The sequence below is a fragment of the Erpetoichthys calabaricus genome, chromosome 6 (assembly GCF_900747795.2).
Source record: "Erpetoichthys calabaricus chromosome 6, fErpCal1.3, whole genome shotgun sequence".
NCBI classification, from domain to species: Eukaryota; Metazoa; Chordata; class Cladistia; order Polypteriformes; family Polypteridae; genus Erpetoichthys; species Erpetoichthys calabaricus.
In genome coordinates this window covers 70,865,886-70,886,563 of record NC_041399.2, presented here as the reverse complement: position 1 = coordinate 70,886,563, position 20,678 = coordinate 70,865,886, and the positions used below count along the sequence as shown (strand labels likewise).

The following is a 20,678-nucleotide window of genomic DNA, read 5'->3' as shown; positions in this document are numbered from 1 at the left end:
CTAACTGCATCTGAATTTAAAAAAATATATGCTAGTGCTGGAGGTGCCTTAGATTATATATGTTATAGATACATATCTCACATTATGTAGAAGTTGTTGCTATGCAGTACCATTCTTTTTTTATTTTTTTCACTTATACCATTATTTTTGAAGCTTATTATATCTTAAACAGTTAAATGTATCTATAATATGTATTATCCTCTCTTGAAATTCCATACTTTTGTATTTACAACAGCAGGCATTGCTACCTGACATATTCACAAAGATTGTTTTATTTCTAGACTGAAATAAGCTTCCCCTCAGTAAAATAGAAATACCAGATCCAAAAAAATCAATGAATAAATAAATGTATGATGCAGTTTTATTGTGAAATTATAAAACTTATAAGCTGATAACTGGAAAAAATACATTACTTTTGGTCAATGTAATGCTATAAAGCTGTAAAGGTGAGTATTCTTTAAAGCCACTGTTTGTATAGCTTTATTTCACAATCTTATTTCATGATATTCAGAAATACTATTAGACTGATTATGAGACAAGAAAACTCACAATTATTCAATAATACTGTACATTAATGCAGTCAGTTTCACTTTTTTCACAATTAAAATGCCTCATTTTAATAGGAAAAGATGGGTTATTATGAATAAAAGCAGTTTCTCATTTTTTTTTGTGAAGATGTTATTTTTGTTAGCTTACATTTTGGAAACAAAACTCTCCATAATAAATAAAAATGGAAAATATAATATTGTGAAAATGAGTGCGACATTCATGCCAACACAAACAATTACATAACAACATGCACAGCAAAATACAAATGATAAAATGCTAAACTGGAAGTAATTTCTTATGGAACATACAGTAGCCTATAGAAAGGCATGACAAAGCTGCAAGTAGACAATACTCACTCTTCTTATCTGTGTTTACTGATGCTCCGATTATTAGTATGTGTATGCAGAGGACCAAGCTTACCTTTGTGGAACCGGATAATTGAAGCCTGTATATGACCATGCACAGTTTCGTCTTTGGGGTTAACAAATCTCAGGATGAGGCGGAACAAATTGAGATTTGTTTCATCCACATGCAGTGTTATTCTCACTTCATTCTGAAAAGGTGAAGGTGGTATAAGGTTGTCAGCAGAGAACATACTCTTGCAGTTTGCTTCAGGAAAGAGCAGCTTGAAGATGCCATGCAAAAACACTGCCAAACAACAAAGCCAAGAGGAAAGAGTTGGCACCAAGAGTTTGGGACTGACTTACAGTTACAGCAAGAGGGAGACTGTACTCCGTCCGCAACTGAGATCCTCCCAGTAGCACCCTTTTTGGCAGATGGAGTAGCATAACGGATTATAATAAGGAAGAGACTAGGGGAAGTCATAGAAACTGGAAGAACCACCTCTGGCTGGGAAGAAATTGTATTAGGCAGAAGAAAGGAACAGAAAGGACACCATTTATTACAAGCACACAGACGAAAACTTGCACCAAGCTTATAGGAAACAAATCAATAAAACTGGCAAAGCCAAAATGTGAAGAACACTTGTGATGAAAGAGCTGTCACACAAAAATATCTGAGTTTCTGTTTTTCGTTATTAATATTGCATTATTAATTAAACACAAGATTAGAGAACTAGCTAAACATATTTGATATGCTTTGAGGAGAAATCACATTTCCTTACTACTGTTTGTAAACAGCAGCCGCAAGATCTGTTAATCAAAGAAGTGTTTTAAATAATATTCAAAAAATAGGAAATAATTATCACAAAATAAAGCCTTAAACATTATGTCATTCAGTGTGCAGTAGTTTAGTTTTGAGGTGGAAGAAATAACAGCTCTATTTAATCTCTGAAGATAATTCTACTAAATATCAGGTCAGATTACAGAAATGTTCTCATGGGTGGAAAAACAATCACCATACTGCAGTATTATGGGTGTTTAATTGGCTATTTACAGTTTTTATCTCTGCATCTATGAATGCGTATATCAATTTCTCATTGTCACTGGCATTCAACTGTCTCAAGAATAAATTAAGTTCTACATTTAGATGTTTCTGTTGTGGTTTAGTAGTGCCTGTTGTGATTATACAGTCCAATTCTGGTGCAATGGTTGCCATTATTATAGTACACATTCACTCTATGATTCTCCATAATATACCCTCCATAGTGAATGTATTATGCAGACCCATTTAGTATCAAGTAGGACCTTTCAGGAGACAGAATTATTTGAGGGATTGGTTTAGCATGGTGCTTGCAACATTCTTTAGGGATTTTGGCCTAGGCCTTCTTGATACAATAACACAGGTCCTGCTCATATTCTTGCTGGGAACCTCACATTCAGACCCATCCCAAACATGTTCAGTTGGAATGGTGATGACGAGGACCATTACAGTAAACTTAAGTTAATTCACACAACTAGCTTGAAGTGAGCAATGCTTTGTTGCATGGTGAACTAAAGTGTTGGACTTATCCATATGAAAAAATGTAAAAGGGGATGCAAAGAGTCAGTGATGCTCACGTTATTAAGAGGAACAATGTGTGGCAAGAATACATTCCCCACATCATTAAGCTAAAATAAGTTGAATGGAACAAATTTGGGATAAATCAAGGTAAGCTCAAATAAATACATTTTTTAAAGATATGTAAACTGTACAGGGGAGAGAAGTTCCTAGCCTGAAATAATGGCTGCCTTTGCATCATCCAGGTGGAAGCTAGACATTATTGGTGGTTGGAGTGGATCTCCTCTGTCTACGTAAAGTGATTCGAGTAGCGAGAAAAGCGCTATATAAATGTATTTCATTATTTTTTTATACATTTTTAGATGTGCCACATTTGTTTTAGTGAAGCCAAAAGGCAGTTGGGGGTCGAGGAGGCTTGGGAGGAAAACCCCAAATGTGAGCACTATGGCCATTGGGGACCCAAACCTAGGTCCGGAGATGGAGCCTTTCCATAACCATGGGGCAGTAGAAACCGGGCCTGGGGAAGATCAGCTGTGCCTGTTGTTAGGGTGACACCTCTGCTGCAAGGCCCGTATGGGATAAGTAGAGGAGCCGCCAAATAAAAGATCAATGTACCGGGCTTTTAGAAAGGACACTTTTCTGAAAGTTGGTTTTAACCTAATTTTAATGGATTTATTCTGATTTTAACCTTCACCTCACCTTTTTTTTTATTGGATTATTTATTTACTGAACTTTCTTGAAGCACTGCACTTTTTGGACATTTGTTTAGTTTAGTCTTTTTTTTTTAATTAAAGCACTGAGCATTTTGCAACTTCCCCTTGCTTCGTATGTTGTCCTCATTTGCTAAGCTCATCCCTCGGAAATGTTATCGGTGGTGGCGGGTTCAAGAGGCTCCTGGTGGCACCTGGTATCATGAAGCTGACCAGCACAGACACAAAGCCCTAAAAGAGCCCTGAAAATCCACATGAGCTGTTGCACTGGCAGTTGAAATGACAGTGCAGAAAGAAAGGCACCAGTAAGAGAGGTTGCAGGAGATTGTGGAGATTTTAAAGTATGACTGAAAACCTTCTCAGTCACAGGAGGTAGCGTATGACCCTATAGGAGGACAGATAACAGCCTTGGAGATGTGATCCTCAATCTTCTAGGCTGAGTTCTAGACCACTGTCACTTTTCCTCAACAAAGTCTAACCCGACATTTGATGTGATTCTGGACTTTATACGGAACCAACCACTGCACAGGTTTAAAGGCACATAAGGGCAGAGCCTGCAGTTGGCAGGGGAATTTGGCATAAAGGTGGGTGACACTGAGAGAGACAAAATGAGAGACTCATGAAAAATTTAATGTGGGAGGGCTGTTGTTGTCCCTGGAGAGGTGGGTAGGTGGTCAGTCCACCCAATCTGGTAGCCAAGGATTCAAGACTTGCATATGGGGAAAAATAATTTGTTCTGTCATCAGATGTATAGGTAGTGTTCTGTTCTTATTTCTCTCTTAGTATTTTTTTTAATACGGCATCTTTTTTTATTCAATTTTAACACTTTTCTCTCCTCAAAAATATTCTGGCTGTAGTGAGATGTCTTAAGTTTTGTCTTCTGTTATGCTATGCATGTACATAGATAAATGTGAAAAATAAGATAATTTTCTTGGAAAACCTGGAGTATTTCATCCATTGAAAAACAAACAACTTAAACAGCTGTGCTGAAGAATGTCTTCTGTTCCTTGGGTGGCTTGCACCATTTGTTTTTGGAATAATAAAACATGCTAATCCATTGAACAACATTAAAATATATTGCTTCATCTTTTGCCATTTGACCCCCTTTGAATTCCACTATTACTGAGATTAGGATCACCAACACAATCTGTAGCTAAACCCCCACCTGAGATGGAACCTCGACCCTTGTTGTTGCAGTTTTAACAGACCAGACATACAAGTGACCTAATCAATAAAAGTAAAACAGATCTTCTAGCCTCATTTTAATCTGCAGGAGTGTGTTTAGCAATGCATTATAACAGGCTTGAGCATCAGAGTTTGGTGTAATGAGTAGATAATGGAATAGAAAGTTTTAGTTTTAAATATAGTTAATAAATATACTATATTGATTTTGAAGTGTTATTAAAAGAGATAACAGAGGACCTGACATTTATTTCAGTTTATAAGTTAAGATAGTGACAGATTGTTAGAATTTTCTGAGTAAACAAAAAACTGGCTAACCTAATTTGCTTTGTCATTGTCATGATACAAAGGATAGAGGTGACTAGAGTAAATGTAAATAATGAACTGCACTCCATGGGTAATAATAATATGATAAACGTTCAGCTTATTGGATTGCATTGCAATATGAGAAAGCAGTAGATTAGAAACACAGCTTCCAGGGTTTGTCCTACTCATTTTTTAACTTTATTTCACTACTCCAACTCTTTAGGGAGCTGAACAGGCCACTTCTATTTCAAAAACAGTGATGGCACAGTAGAATCCTATGGACTGAAAGATCAATCACTTGCACTTTACGGCAGAGACAGAAAGTTAGCCATTTGATGCAACAGCCAGGCAAGAAAGATTTTAATAATTATTGTGCATCGTCAGGGCGGAACAATATTTACTGTTTCTATATGGTAAGACCATATTAATAAGCATGTGGCTAAATATTTGACCCCACCTATATATTAGGACAATTGGATGGCAATTAGTTCAGTGCTTTTGGACACTTGCATATGAAAAACAGTGTAGCAATAGACAGCATGGCTACTTTGTATATTAATAGCAGACTTAAATTTGTTTTGTAGTTGAATTTAACCTCTCTCAACCCACATAACTGCTTTAAGTATGAGTAGGATAAAACCCAACCATATGTCACCAATTTCCAAGAAAAAACATTAAATTATCACTATATCTTTAATTTATGAGTCTAGCCAGGCAAAAAAAAAATCTTTTCAGTGCCTTAATATATTTTAAAAGTGATATTTTTAGAGATAATGATATACAGTATGCTATTACATTTCATTTGACGCCTCTCATTAGAAGAGAACAGGGCAAATGAAGGTCACCTACAGAAAGCGCAAAATTCACTAAGAATTCATATGCTCTGAGAATGCAATAGTGTGTTTGGGCTTTCATTTCTTTTTTTCTTTTAAATGCTAACTAGCAGGTGGTCTGCTTTCATCTTTTCTTCCTTTGCTGGACTAATCACATATTAATAAACCACAATGTAAAATATTATTAATGTTTCAAAAATGATCATTTCAGCTTAGCAATTAATTATGGCAATTTCACAGAAACTCATCATCAAGACTTACTTGAACAGGGGACATCACTGCATAGCCTCTCCAGCTGAAACCTGGAAATTGTCGTATGTCATAACCTAAGCGAACCATCCTGCCACTGGGCGTGGTGCCGTCCTCTATTTCATATCTTAGATGATGGAGGTCAGGAAAATAGTGGCCTCTCTCTGGTCTGTACAATTAATAGCATACAGGTAGTTATTATTTTAAACATAAACACAGGCTTAGTCTATTCAAAATTAGTTTTTTTTGGGGCAAAAAAACCCAACATTATATTACAGTGAAAAAAGTGAAAACAGGAGTGAGAATTCATGGAAGGGTAATTTGAAAATTCTATAACAACAGTAAATTTTACTATGTACTGGAATTGTATATTCTTTTTTGGTCTTAAATCAAGCATACTACATTAGTATTTTTGTTTTCCAATATTATTATAATAATCAGCTGAGAGCATGCAAAGAATGTTTTAGTTGACCAAGAAATCGGAGTTGCTTTATCCAAACAAGTTACATAGGATCCAATTCCTTATAAAACCACACTTGATGCTGCCATACATTCAGCAAGAAGACTGACAGAGATAAAAAAATCTTTTTAACAACCAGGTAAAAGTTGCATGTATTATTTCTCTTTTAGCTGATTGAGCTTTAACTTGTGCAGTTATAATTTGCACAAGGCATGGACCATCTGTGTAATGCTTCTGAAGGCCAATTTAAAAAACAAATAGTTGAATGCTCACCTGTGCTCCTTTACAGATGGGTTTCATTTGGTACTTAAATATTCCATTAACTTTGACTTCGATTTTTATTCCTGGTGTCAAAATTATGAAAAAAGCCCTCCATATAAGGCAACCAAAAGCTATAGGTCAATTTCCTGATTTATTTTGACCTTCAAAATTCTCCAGATTTCCTAGGTTCTGATAATGAATCTTGATCTAAAATTCGGTTTATGGTATAATTAGACTTTTTCTTTTTTTTCTTTTTTCTTCGAGGAGATTCTGGTCCACCGTCCGGCGTCTCAGGAGGGGGAAGCAGTGCAGTGTCAACACTGTATATGGTGGGGATGGTGCGCTGCTGACCTCGACTCGGGATGTTGAGGGTCGGTGGGGGGAGTACTTCGAAGACCTCCTCAATCCCACTAACATGCCTTCCAATGAGGAAGCAGGGCCTGGGGACTCGGAGATGGGCTCCCCCATCTCTGGGACTGAGGTCACCGAGGTGGTCAAAAAACTCCTTGGTGGCAGGGCCCCGGGGGTGGATGAGATACGCCCGGAGTTCCTCAAGGCTCTGGATGTTGTAGGGCTGTCTTGGTTGACACATCTCTGCAACATCGCATGGACATCAGGGACAGTGCCTCTGGATTGGCAGACCGGGGTGGTGGTCCCCTTCTTTAAGACGGGGGACCGGAGGGTGTGTTCCAACTACAGAGGGATCACACTCCTCAGCCTCCCTGGAAAAGTCTATTCGGGGGTCCTGGAGAGGAGGATCCGTCGGATAGTCGAACCTCGGATTCAGGAGGAACAGTGTGGTATTCGTCCTGGTCGCGGAACATTGGACCAACTCTACACCGTTACCAGAGTCCTGGAGGGTGCATGGGAGTTCACCCAACCAGTCTACATGTGTTTTGTGGACTTGGAAAAAGCGTTCGACCGTGTCCCTCGGGGAATCCTGTGGGGGGTGCTCCGGGAGTATGGGGTACCGGACCCCCTGACAAGGGCTGTTCAGTCCCTATACAACTGGTGTCAGAGCTTGGTCCGCATTGCCGGCAGTAAGTCGAACCCGTTTCCAGTGAGAGTTGGACTCCGCCAGGGCTGCCCTTTGTCACCGATTCTGTTCATAACTTTTATGGACTTAATTTCTAGGCGCAGCCAGGGTGTTGAGGGGGTCTGGTTTGGTGGACTCAGGATTGGGTCACTGCTTTTTGCAGATGATGTTGTCCTGTTTGCTTCATCAGGCCGTGATCTTCAGCTCTCTCTGGATTGGTTCGCAGCTGAGTGTGAAGCGGCTGGGATGGGAATCAGCACCTCCAAATCCGAGACCATGGTCCTCAGCCGGAAAAGAGTGGAGTGCCCTCTCAGGGTTGGGAGCGAGATCCTGCCTCAAGTGGAGGAGTTCAAGTATCTCGGGGTCTTGTTCACGAGTGAGGGAAGAATGGAGCGTGAGATCGACAGGCGGTTCGGTGCGGCATCCGCAGTGATGCGGGCTCTGCATCGGTCTGTTGTGGTGAAAAAGGAGCTGAGCCGTAAGGCAAAGCTCTCAATTTACCAGTCGATCTATGTTCCTACCCTCACCTATGGTCATGAGCTATGGGTAGTGACCGAAAGAACGAGATCGCGAATACAAGCGACTGAAATGAGTTTCCTCCGCAGGGTGTCTGGGCTCTCCCTTAAAGACAGGGTGAGAGGCTCAGTCATCCGGGAGGGGCTCAGAGTAGAGCCGCTGCTCCTCCGCATTGAGAGGAGTCAGATGAGGTGGCTCGGGCATCTGATTAGGATGCCTCCTGGACGCCTCCCTGGTGAGGTGTTCCGGGCATGTCCAACTGGGAGGAGGCCCCGGAGAAGACCCAGGACACGCTGGAGGGACTATGTCTCCTGGCTGGCCTGGGAACGCCTTGGGATTCTCCCGGAAGAGCTAGAAGAAGTGGCCGGAGAAAGGGAAGTCTGGGCATCTCTGCTCAAGCTGCTGCCCCCGCGACCCGACCTCGGATAAGCGGAAGAAAATGGATGGATGGATGGATAGACTTTTCCATTTCTGATGCTGAACCCTAAGACCATTCTATTAAAAAAATATATCAATTGGTTCTATGTCTAGAATCCAGTGACTAGCACCACTACCCTACTCCTTAACTTAAGGTATTTTCATTTCTGTCTTCTGTGCATGGCATACTGTGCGTACTTATGTGTCCTGCTCCATATTTTGGCTTAGGCAAAACTCAAAGATGTATGTAAAGCTGGTGTTGGAGATGTGAGTATGAATGTCTTGCCATGCATTTCATAACTGCAATGCACTTGTGGAGGTCTGCCTTTATTAATAGGCATAACTGGATACGTAATTATATCAGTAACGACAGGCATCACATAATTTATAAATTACTAATCAAGGAAAACAGTTTGTGTTTTGCAGAAGAGAGCTAGGACCTTTAATAACTCTCTCTCTCTCATGTATACAGAGTATGTCTCTTGAGATAAAGAGCTGGAACTAAGGAAAAGAATGCAGATATATATAGGAATGTAATATGTTTCTTACATGATGTATTTATAATACTCATATAAAATGCAATTTTATTTGGGCAAATAAATGTATCTATGATGTTTCAATTTGCAGGAATATTTATTTGGTTGTCTTTATGGTGATGTAGCGGTTTCTCTGGTAAGACAAAAGGCCTCAGGTTCTTTCTGATGGCTATTATGTTGGTCTAATTTGAGTTTGCCCAGGTTGTTACAAACAGTGCTATGCTAAATATGATAAAAAGGACAGCATTCTGTGAATATAATGCATGCTCACTGAATATAAACGATGCACATAACTATACTACAATACTATTAAGGCATCTTTTTTCTGTTAGCCTTGTCTTCGTTGATATCTCTGAATGTTGTAAACTGATGTTTCCTGCAGGTAATAGAAACTCCAGTATAAAGGCCAGGTGTTGGTTTGGGTGCGATTATACACTGTGTTGACTGTTTTAAACTGTAGCCTGGTTACTTTTTTTATAGGAAGTTTTATCAAGACAAGATCTGTTCACTATGATCGTAAATTATTTCAAAATGTCTGCAATGTATTCTAAACCACAAATGCAGACAGATTATATGTGATTATGGCTAAGCATATTAAATAAATTGCAAATCATCAAATGTAATTCCAAAGCACATTCCACATGTGGTGAAGCACATACGCATTTTTGTTAATTAATCCTTACTGGTTACAAGTGCGTCCCACAATGTGCTTTCTGCACTGGCAAACTCCTGACCTCTCGTCACATGTAAGGCTGGCAGAGCCTCCGATATCACATTCACATCCTGTTAATGAAAACAGAAGAGGTATTTTCAGTTCAGAGATATCATTATACACAACTTCCTAATAGTAAATACAGTTCTCTGTGCCAAGTCAGGATGAAAAGAGGAATGCATGACTGCCAAAGATCTTTATATATATTTGATCTTTTTGTTTGAATAATACATTATAAAACAGAAAACATCCATTTTCTCAACCTGTTTATTTAACATTGAGCAAATGGCAGGAACTGACCATGACTGCAGGACACAATTATGCACACAGATCTCAATTTAGGATTACAAATAAGCCTTATATGTCTTTGTTTGAGATGTAGGAGAAAACTGGAGTACCTGAAGGATATCCCTAACAAACACAAACAAAATGTACAACCCCACATAGCTACTCCTGACATTGTCTCCCTGGGCAGAAGTGCTAACTACTGTGTGATTATGCTACCCTGTATTATAATAGCATTTACTTACACTACTTACACACTTAAATTACACTATAGAAGTGTGCCATCCTGTGATATATTGCCATTTAAAATTAAATAAAATATGCCAATGTAAAGAGGTTTTTATAATTAGTTTTACTGTAGTATGACCTATATGTGCTTACAGTATCCTGAATATTTGTGAAACTCTCCATTATGTGTACTTTAGTATGAAATTGTAGTGTTTGTAAAAAATGTCAAAGGTGGCACTTCAAGACAACCGTAAAAAAGAAATGTTTATAGTTGTGTTCTATCCTTTCATTTTTTCTTTATTCTTAACCTACAGTGATCAAAGAAATGCCTGCAGTGTTGGACACAATAACAGAACAAAGGCAGAACAACAAAACATACACATTTAGGAGCTTTTATTAAGAACATAGTAAGTGTGGGTTTACAGAATGAGAAAACAAAATCCCTACCCAAGGAAATGTACATGTTGTGGATGTTCATTTGTGAGCAGCAGGGTCTTATCTGTCCTAGCTGGGACCTATCTAATGCCACCTGCCAGTCTAGAGGGTTTCACTAGTCTTCTGCCAAGTCACCGTGGCCTACAATTTTTTCTTCGAAGATTAGGACTCATGTGCTGAGTTACTGGCATCATACTGCTCACAGAAAACTGTTGGTATCAACTTTGAAGATTTTACTTATGTTACCTGTACACACTAATCTCTTTAAGACTGTAGAGGTTTAAAACACAGAGCCAGCTACTACTTGTCATGCTGTTTAGTCTAAGGATAAAGATGCACATAGTTTCTCTTCTCTTGGAATTTTTACAGTTGCTGTGCCATTATGTAACATGGGGACTAGAACTGCACACGATACTTAAAATGCAGTCGCACTAGTACATTTGAGTCTAAGCATAATATCCTTTGATTTACAGTATTTTAAACGTTACCCGGCTTTGCCCAGAAATCTTCCTACAACAATGGGCCTCAGTTATATTCTGTTAATCAGATGAATGGTAGGGAGTAGGGTGAAGTTATCAACTATGCCTCTAGTTATTGCATGCCTATGGGTCTTGTTAATCAATCTGTCAAGTGAAATTATGCTGAGTTGATCAGTATCCATATTTTTGACATTTATTTTACAATTGTGCATGTGACTTCAGCTATTTTTTTTTTCAACAAGTTGAAAAAAGCATTTCAAGTCATATAGAACAACAACAGAATGATGAGAACATTTTTCAATGCTAACAGACTTGTTAATAAAGAGTTTCTTTATGAACAGACTGTTAGATTACACTGAAGTTCTGAAGCGTCTACAGGAAAGCATCAGAAAAAAGTATTCCACATTGCTTTGTCTGTCAAAGAGTTTTTAACCAAAAACAATGTGTTCCTTTGCAACACCCAAATTTACCATATCTCCCACCCCGTAACTTTTTTTTGTTCCTGAAATTAGAACTGAGGCTGAAGGGAAGACAATTTGCTATAAAAGAAGAAATACAGGAAAAATTGTAGGAGGCAAGACACTATCAAATGATGTGTACAGGATATAGATAGATAGATAGATAGATAGATAGATAGATAGATAGATAGATAGATAGATAGATAGATAGATAGATAGATAGATAGATAGATAGATAGATAGATAGATAGATAGATACTTTATTAATCCCAATGGGAAATTCACATTCTTCAGCAGCAGCATACTGATACAATAAATAATATTAATGCATGACTATTTTTGCAAGGCAGTTAAACAGACACTTAGAAAGCAACAGGCTCCAAATATTTAAGTGCCACTGATTTTGTACACTGCAAGAAAGGCAAATGGGGGCAGTAATCTGATCGATTATGATAGTGGGAAAATGAGAGAAAAAGAATATTTGTTCTTCAGGTAACATAATTATTAGCTCTTTACTGCAATTAACTGGAGAGCAAAATATTCCCATTTCTTTGTTGCCTTTGACAAATGAAAATACTTATTGTACTAACGTAGTTTTCTCAATGTATAAATAAGCCTTGCAATGAGAGTAGAAGCACCAGAATGCAGTGAACCATAATTAAACATACAAAAAACGAGTTTTACTTGGATAAGTCTTCTTTTGTATAAAGAGAGAATATGTTTGGTTTCATATTCCAGTTGGGCTTTACTGTTCTACTCCAGAGTATGGAATTTTACTGTCAAGTATTAAGGCTTAAAACATGCAGAAGCACATGCCATATGCAGCATTTTTCTAGACTTTGCTATTTACTTCAGCTGTGCTAAAAAGAGTTACTCAGAACATTTTTACAGTATAATGTTGATATCGCGCCAGTTTGAATCAGATCAACGATATTGTGTATTTAATTATGTAAAATAATATAAACTATGTAGAAATAACTTTGCTGTACTCTAATGGGACCATATTTATGCAGCATGTTTAATTTAATTCTGTCATAACGTTGTGTAAACAAGTCATTTGAATTGTGTCATATGCTGGAATGGACGACAGGATCAGAAAAAACACCAATTTAAGCATACAATGAAATAAGACCTGGCTAGAGATGTTTATTAAAAAAGAAATCTGCATTGGTCAGTCAAAAGTAGAAGTCTTCCCATTACTGATTTTTTCACCCTGCTCCCAGCAAAGTTCCTTCCCATCTTCTCCCACTTGCAGTCAAGTTCCATCCCGCTCCACACTGCATTCCTGATTTCTCCTCTAAAGGGCACATTAATTGGGCACATAACTTAGGTGGATTCTTAAAACAGCAGTTCTCCAACAAGTTATCAGTATCATGCATGCCTTTATGAGCTGCCGTGCATTAGTACCACAATGCCTGTAAGAATTCAATTGAAAACTCTTCAAGTAGTAATTTTCTCAGAGGTTCATCGATGCTGTAACTATCCACATCCAAACACATTAATAAATTCTAACCACCAACATCTTTTAACAACTCTTAAAATGAGTCCTGCACATAATAGAATATATGCATTGCATGGTGCACTGCAAACATTAATACTGAAGTGTACTTTGATTAATGAGGTTTCAGCTTGTCTTAGATGAGCAACACAGCTAGTGACCCTGAAAATGCATAAACCTGTAAACAAAATGAGATCTTTCTCCACCACTCTTTGGATTGAGGAACCTCTGACTGTAATCTTTCAGATCCCAAGGACCCTCCTTCAGTTTTCATGGCCCCAAGAATTGCTACATTGTGGCAGTGCTATGTTTGACAGAGGGTCAGCCAACTGGGTCGACTTTCGTCTTTCAATATGGAGGGGTCTTAATAATTCCACAAGGATGCATTTGTTCGTCATCCTTAAAGGCACACTTACAGTAGGAATGTTCATCACACAATACTCCTGCCACAGTTAATTATGTTATTAATATCAGGGTACACTCTACCAGGGCATTTTATGGCCTCACTCCCGTTCTGTACTATGCCCAGCAATGTGCAGTTCCAGTCATGACTAAGTCCTCTGACAGAGAGCATGCTACTGTTTCCCAATTAATAAGACTTGTTCAATCAGCGGGGACAAAAGTCTGAAGGTTTATTTATTTTCAGTAAATTTCTCATGAAGACTATACTGCACAAAATTAGCAAAGCTAACGGTAAAGCCAGTACACATACATAAAAAATAAAACCCTAGAGGTGTCTCCCACTAAGCCTTCCTAACATCTAATGCAGAATAGTGTCAAATAGGGCATTCAAATATTTCAGTGATAAAAGATGGAAACCATGGTAACATTACTTTAAAGATCAATTTTTTTTTAAAGATAATGCTTAGAAAATTGTAAAAAAAATGAAATGTTACCTTAATAAAACTTTAGCTTTACAAGAGCTGGGCTTGCAAGGGTATATCTTGGGGGAAGTGCCAGACAATGTGTGCCACAGGAGGAATAGCAATTATATTGTGATCAAGTTTAGTGTTATGTGGTTTTATAATATTTCTGTGCCCATTACTGTTGCAAAATGGAACTGTAACTCTCTCCCTGAGGCAAGCAAAGTTCAAACCATCCACTCTCCGTGAAATGCAGCTTAAACAAAGTCACTGATTGTAAAGCTTTAAAGATCACATATCAATACTTAACGTAAATATTGCGATTTTGTTATTAATATACTATAATAATTATGTCTTCACATAAATTCCTAATCTTGTCATTTGTTTTTGTTCCTCCTAATTTTAAAAACTAGAGATTTGTGGTGGCTGAAAAGTGACTGATATAAGTGACCTTTATTGGTATTATTAATTATAAACCAGAAAGGCAACTTTGAGAGAATTATCTCTGCTTTTCAATGTTCTCACGTTTGCTCATATTTTCTGGAATATACTGGCTATTGGCTTCTTACTAATGAATCAAAGAAGCTTTTCTGAATATGTTTGCTATAGTGGCTTCTGTTATAAATGTAAGACTGTTACAAACAAACAGAGAGACAGATGATGAAGAAAAGAAATACATTAACAAATGAAAAAGCTAGAAGTAAATTATTTTCTTGGAAAGTCTTGGAAACTCTGCGACTACAAAGCTCTGTCAATTGAAGAAATGGGACCCTGGCTTGCAGCTCTAAGTATAATTTCTGCACATAAATTAATCAATGGTGCCACTGCATTCAAGGCAAGTGGAAGGCACTATTGTGCAAAAATTTAATAAGTAATAAACTCATCTCACTAGTTTAACATATTGTTAAAATGTTTATAGCAAACACAACTCAGTTACCATGATCAATTTTTTTTCCAATTTTTCACAAAATGCTCGATGCAATTTCTTACCTAGAAAAATAATTCATTTCAGACTACAAGGCTAGGTTGCATGGGCAGGTCCTTGGATGCTGCACTTTTCAGGCATATATTTGCTCAGGTGTGAGCATTTGCAGCCTCAAAATTTCAGCTCCACCTTGGGACTTGAAAGCTAGAGGCCTGTTTAAGCAACCCAAGTTACAGTTTTAAAGGGTGCATGAACTTATGCACCTCACTATTTTGGAGTAGCCATCATTAATATCATGAATCGCGTTGATTATTTATGTACAATATGGTAGTACTTTGCCCAATGGCATTGTCACCACTCCAATCTTACAAACCTCTTTCCTTGTGGGTCAAATGATCTTTGTTTCTACCAGATCTGGCACCTACAATTTCTTGCTGCCACTGCCACTTCACACTCTTGGTTGTCAGCAGTGGATTTAGGTGATTGATCATCGCTCTGTTACACACAAACACATACTTGCCATGTCTTATCAAGATAGCCAGACCCATCCCAATCTCACAATCTCTGTCTCTCTTTGTCTCTCTCTCTCTGTCCAGCCTGTATGGCCCAACATAGAAATTTTATGTCAAAAACTCCAGTAAAATTAATCCCAAGTAAGATTAGCCTGTTTTGGTCAGACATTTAATTATAAGCAAATCTGTCATCAGTTTATTGTACAAATGTTGTGACAGTGAAAATTGAATACTGCTAATGATATCTTCAAGATTTTAACTCCAGATTAAAGAGAAATACCTTCAAACTCCAGCAAACTGAAAGCTTATTTAATGAAAATATTCTGTAGATAAAGTTTAAAAAGAGTTTTAAAAATTTAAAAAGTTAATTTCCATAGTAGTATTCGTTTTTAAACCATTAGAAAAGGAATACACAAACCTTGACAACCAAAGTAATTTCTTTTCTCCAAATGAAAATATCCATCTCTACAGGCATTACATGTGTGGCTGCAGATATTTGGCTTGCAAACGCATTCCCCATTTTTCTACAAACAAGAATAAGACAACTTTTTGAGCATGTCAAGCAATTTTCTGATTAATAAAAAAAACAGTCTGTAGGCATTCAAAACTATGAAGATAAATTTGTGCATTAAAAATTGAAATACAATTCTGTATGCGATTTTATATAGTTTGAGTCGTTATTTCTGAAGTCAATCACTCCTTCAGAATTCTATTGTATGAGCACTTGTGCAGACCATCAAACATCTGGCTCCATGGTAGTTAGCATTTCTACCAGAAGTGCAGTGTGCAATTTGATTCATGCAATGTTTAATGGTTTGTACCTTTTCACTTCAAAGCCATTCAGTTCTAAACTTAAAGGTGTTGCCATTTCAATTTAAGCGTTTCACAACCAGTATATTTCCGTGAGCAACAGGTGGTTGCAGGCGTTTGCATTTAAATCAGTAAGGCATTATCAGATGATGACTAATGTCATAGGGTATCGCTATGTTTTGATGCCAAATGAAGCAAACCAGGCACCATCATCCCATTGTTTGATTGATTTTCTGAAACATGAATGGTGAATGAATTTGTATGTTTTACAGCTCATTAATAAAAGAGGAAAAGATATTATTTGTTACAAAAGTTAATATTAATATTAGAGAAATCGGTACACAAGCAGAAAAATGATGTTATGGCACAATGAGAATTTTCATACCAAAAATGCCACTCTGTGTTAGGGAAGTTTCCCTGACTTGACTGACTATGGGTTTGCACAAGTATGTTGTGCAATTGGCTTGTACCTCGATAATGGCTAGTAGATGGATGGGCATTTAGAGAAAATTCTTCAACAGCATCTTCAAAGAACCTTAATTTTGCTATAGTTAAATATATGTTGGACTGTCATACTATAAAACTTCTTATGTAATGCACAGATTTGGAACAAATAAAACTTGAAAAAATCTTCAAGGGAGGAGGGGTAAGAAGTTAGAGAAGACTGTAAAATATTAAAGTGCACTTAAAAATATAGTCAATAAGCAGACAAAAAGTCATTGCCTTAAAATTTAAATTGGTGAAACAGGAAGATAGCTAGCAAATATCTGGGAATTTTTTAAGAACTGATACCACCCTTAATGGCTCAGGATCATAGCCTCACTAAACTCTTTGTTTATGTCATGTCATAAGGGCTGAAAAACACCTTTGAAAGTGAAAAAAAAAAACTTTCCCCTAACTCTGGTTCCCAAATAGAAGAATAACCTTTCCCATTTTCTCAGATTATAGCTTTTCAGACCCATTCTCATTTTTCACCCTTTTCCCTTCCTCTGTTTTCCACCTTCATATCTTCTCTACTTGCTCCATTTCATGCATACATCTCAACTGTCTTAACATACTGTTTGCTTCTTTCTGTTTATCTGTGGATGTGGAATTAACATTCAACAATCTTTTAAACTTTTCTAGTGCTGTATCTGACTTTTAGATATACAGTACTGTAGTTTTTATTTAATTGTTCTCAAAGTGTATGTGCTAATGTGTACTTATTCTGTATACAATGGCACAGTGACATTAGGGTGCATGAAGACCAGAGGCATTTTAGAAATGGATTCTACAGAGGCAAAGCTAAGTGAAGCCTCAAATTATTAGTCATTGCACTTGGCACTGAGTATTGAACTTTGTAATTATTTAATGAATCAATTGAATAAAATTGGGAAACTGAAAATGTTTGAAAAAGTGACCCTAAATAGTGGCCAGGTACAGTCAGTCAGGTTAATGTGGTTCACCTGGTCCAATGTTCACATTACTTTATCAGATCATATTGCATAATTAACTCACCATCAAATTCTGTTTCTCCCATTTTATGAAGTAGTGGTATTATAAAATGGAAGTATAAAGCTACATAGACAATCACACTGCAAACAATGAGACGGGAGAAACTTGCTCTTGTGTCAGATGCACTACCATTTGTATACAACCTGAAGCACAAAACATTTTAAATGCAGCACTGAGCTAGGATACTGGCAATACAGTGTCTTTAGATATAAACTTATTGTATCCTGAAAATGTTGTATAAGTAGCCTCACAATTATTTCAAGGCAAGATTTTTTGATACATTTATGCTACCTTTGTTTTGCAGATGACAAGTTTTTCATGCTTAGTACAAATGTGAGAAATACCATATATTTTAGACAGTAACATCAAACAAAATTTGCCAGCCATATCTTTCATGTTTAACTAAGGTGAAATATGTGAGTTTAAACAAAATAAAAGACAGCATGAGATGGCAGTGCCTGGGCTGAAAACAATGTTTGGGCTTCATTTGCCAAACATCCGTGGCTCACCTGTTGGCATTCCCCGACTCCGCTGATTGTTCCCTTCACATCACACTGACATTCTACAAAGAAGAAAAATCAGGTTGGAAACAAAGACACTTTTTAATTTTCAGTTGGCACAAAGAAGGAGCTTATTATTTGTAATTACAGCAAACACCGCCTTATCATACAAATACAGATTACCTACTACAGCCTTCCTTTTGCCACCTTCACAGAATACTTTTAACTCTTCATTCTATTAACAATTTGTATAATATCGTTATACTTTTGTTTTCATCCCCATTAAAATCAATGCCGTTTAATGTAATAAATGTCCATGCTGTCAAATTCCAGCAGCAGTGTGCACAATAAATAATCCAGTCTTAGAAAATACACAAAAATAAGTGTTACAGAATAATAAAATAAATGTAATATGTAAACAGTGTTTGCCTCAGCATCTTAAGTAATTCCATTGTAATTTTATACACTTCCTCAACTTTCCAAAAGTTTCTGATGTAGTATTCACCATTTTTCTAATGTTTTTCTGGTTTGTACTTATGGGAAGTTCACCCGAGAGCACACTAAACCAGAAATGTTTTTCATGTCTATGATGCTAAGACAGAAGGGTAATTTCATACTTCATAGATGTTAATTTATTGTAAATTGTTTTTTTAGGCAATATTATGGTTAGATAGTCAATTGTTAATTTATAGAGCAGTACTTTTAAAGTAATTGTGCCTACCAATGCACCCATTTGGATTTTCAGGGGACAGGTTCCAGTAGAGGGGCTTACACTTGTCACACAATGACCCTTCCACATCTGGGAGACACTGGCATGTACCCTGAATGAAATGTTTAAGAATAAGTTTTTCAACAATAATACATTAATAGTAATATCTCAAAACCCTGTCATCCTCAGTTTAATAAAGGTTGAATGAAAACGTTACTTGTCACACAATATAGATACGATTTTTTTGCTTGAAGTTCCACCCATAAATATAAAAAAAATCTTAAAAATATTCAGTTCTTTTGCATTCCAACGCCACCATAACTATCCTACACTATAAAATTAGTAAAGCCTGTGCTATCACAGGGCATACCCTGGGCACAATAGAAACTGTTAATGAAAAGAGGATGGTGGCAAAATTGAATGCCACCATGAAAATCCCCTCCAGTAGGTGCTCTTTTGGAGCACTTTTCGCCACAGGCTTATTCCACCACAGTGTTCTAAGAATCGCCTTTGGTGGTCTTTTTTGCCCACCACTATCAGGCAATTCAATGCTTCCACCCTATGTACTTGTTAAGTTTTTTTGTATATATTTATTTATTTATTTATTGATCAATTGATTGGCTGTATTATTTGTCCTGTGAGTCTGTATCCTTGTTTTTTGCTTCTGCTGCTGTATGCATCTGAATTTCCCCATGGGCTAATAAAGTTAATCTAATCTAATCTAAATTCAGGGGACTTTTACTCAATCCTTAAATAAAAAGTTTCAAGGTAAAAATTCAGATTTAATGATTTTGTAAACTTTCTGAATTGCATACATTATTTAATAAGTTGTGCTGACATAGTAATAATAGTAATTGTTTCACCTTAGTATTGTAAGTAATATGAACTTCATTTCATTAATTTACTGATAAAAAAATAATTTGTGGTAACTTAATAAAGCTGCTGTGGTGGGCTGGCGCCCTGCCTGGGGTTTGTTTCCTGCCTTGCGGCCTGTGTTGGCTTTGATTGGCTCCAGCAGACCCCCGTGACCCTGTAGGTAAGATATAGCGGGTTGGATAATGGATGGATGGATTAATCAAGCTGGTTGACTAATGTGATTTCTCTCGTCCTTTATTTGAAACAGGATTTCTGATTTCCCACCCACTTAATATGTCTGCACAAGTTTATGGCATGTGACCTGCCCACCTAACAACACCCTTTGTAGTGCAGAAATACTCGCTTACAGTGAGGATTACTTTATGGACAAATATATTCTTATGGTCAAAGAGATGTCTGTACATTTCACTCATGATATAACTGATACTGTTTTTATGTTGATGTCACAATTTAACTTAAAAATGCTAACAAATAATGAGATAAACTATTTAGAACAATTTAAATGTGTGCCTACTTAAAATCTATATTAGCACCTATATTTACTATGGTCACATGCTGTGAGTAGTGAACAAAATAAGTAGATCACGGATACAAGTGAAAGAAATAAAATTTTCTTTGCAGGATGTCTGGGCTCCATCTTAAAGATTAGGTGAGAAGTGCTGATATTTGGGAGGAGCTCAAAATAGAGCCACTGCTCCACCACATCGAAAGAAGCTAGTTGAGGTGCTTCAGGCATCTGATTGGGATGCCTCCCTTGGAAGATGTTTCTGGCATGTCCAACTGGCATGAGACCTCAGGGCAGACTCAGTACATGCTGGGAAGATTATATATCTCGGCTGGCCTGGGAACACTTTGGTAGCTCCCCACAGTAGAGTTGGAGGAGGTGGCTGGGGAAATGCATGTCTGGAAATCACTGCTTAGACTGCAATGAAAGGATGAT

The 20,678-nt window shown here is 37.3% G+C and overlaps 1 protein-coding gene and 1 long non-coding RNA gene across 4 annotated transcripts in view; one reads left to right on the top strand and one right to left on the bottom strand.

Moving 5' to 3' along the window:
• LOC114653392 (laminin subunit alpha-3-like) overlaps positions 1-20,678 on the bottom strand; it is a 403,128-nt gene that overhangs the window by 148,384 nt on the left and 234,066 nt on the right. For 2 of the 3 annotated variants that reach the window (XM_051928867.1, XM_051928866.1), the window contains exons 18-23: positions 18,875-18,974; positions 18,163-18,215; positions 15,768-15,873; positions 9,638-9,737; positions 5,741-5,897; positions 1,257-1,398 (exon numbers count right to left, since the gene is read on the bottom strand). In XM_051928867.1, coding sequence (XP_051784827.1) covers positions 1,257-1,398; positions 5,741-5,897; positions 9,638-9,737; positions 15,768-15,873; positions 18,163-18,215; positions 18,875-18,974 — 658 coding nt within the window. Of the gene's footprint in view, positions 1-969; positions 1,103-1,256; positions 1,399-5,740; positions 5,898-9,637; positions 9,738-15,767; positions 15,874-18,162; positions 18,216-18,874; positions 18,975-20,678 lie in introns of all 3 variants that reach the window. The other variant, XM_028803680.2, reaches the window with a different exon arrangement.
• Positions 1-20,678, top strand: part of LOC127528367 (uncharacterized) — a 61,899-nt gene that overhangs the window by 18,010 nt on the left and 23,211 nt on the right. The window lies entirely within an intron of this gene.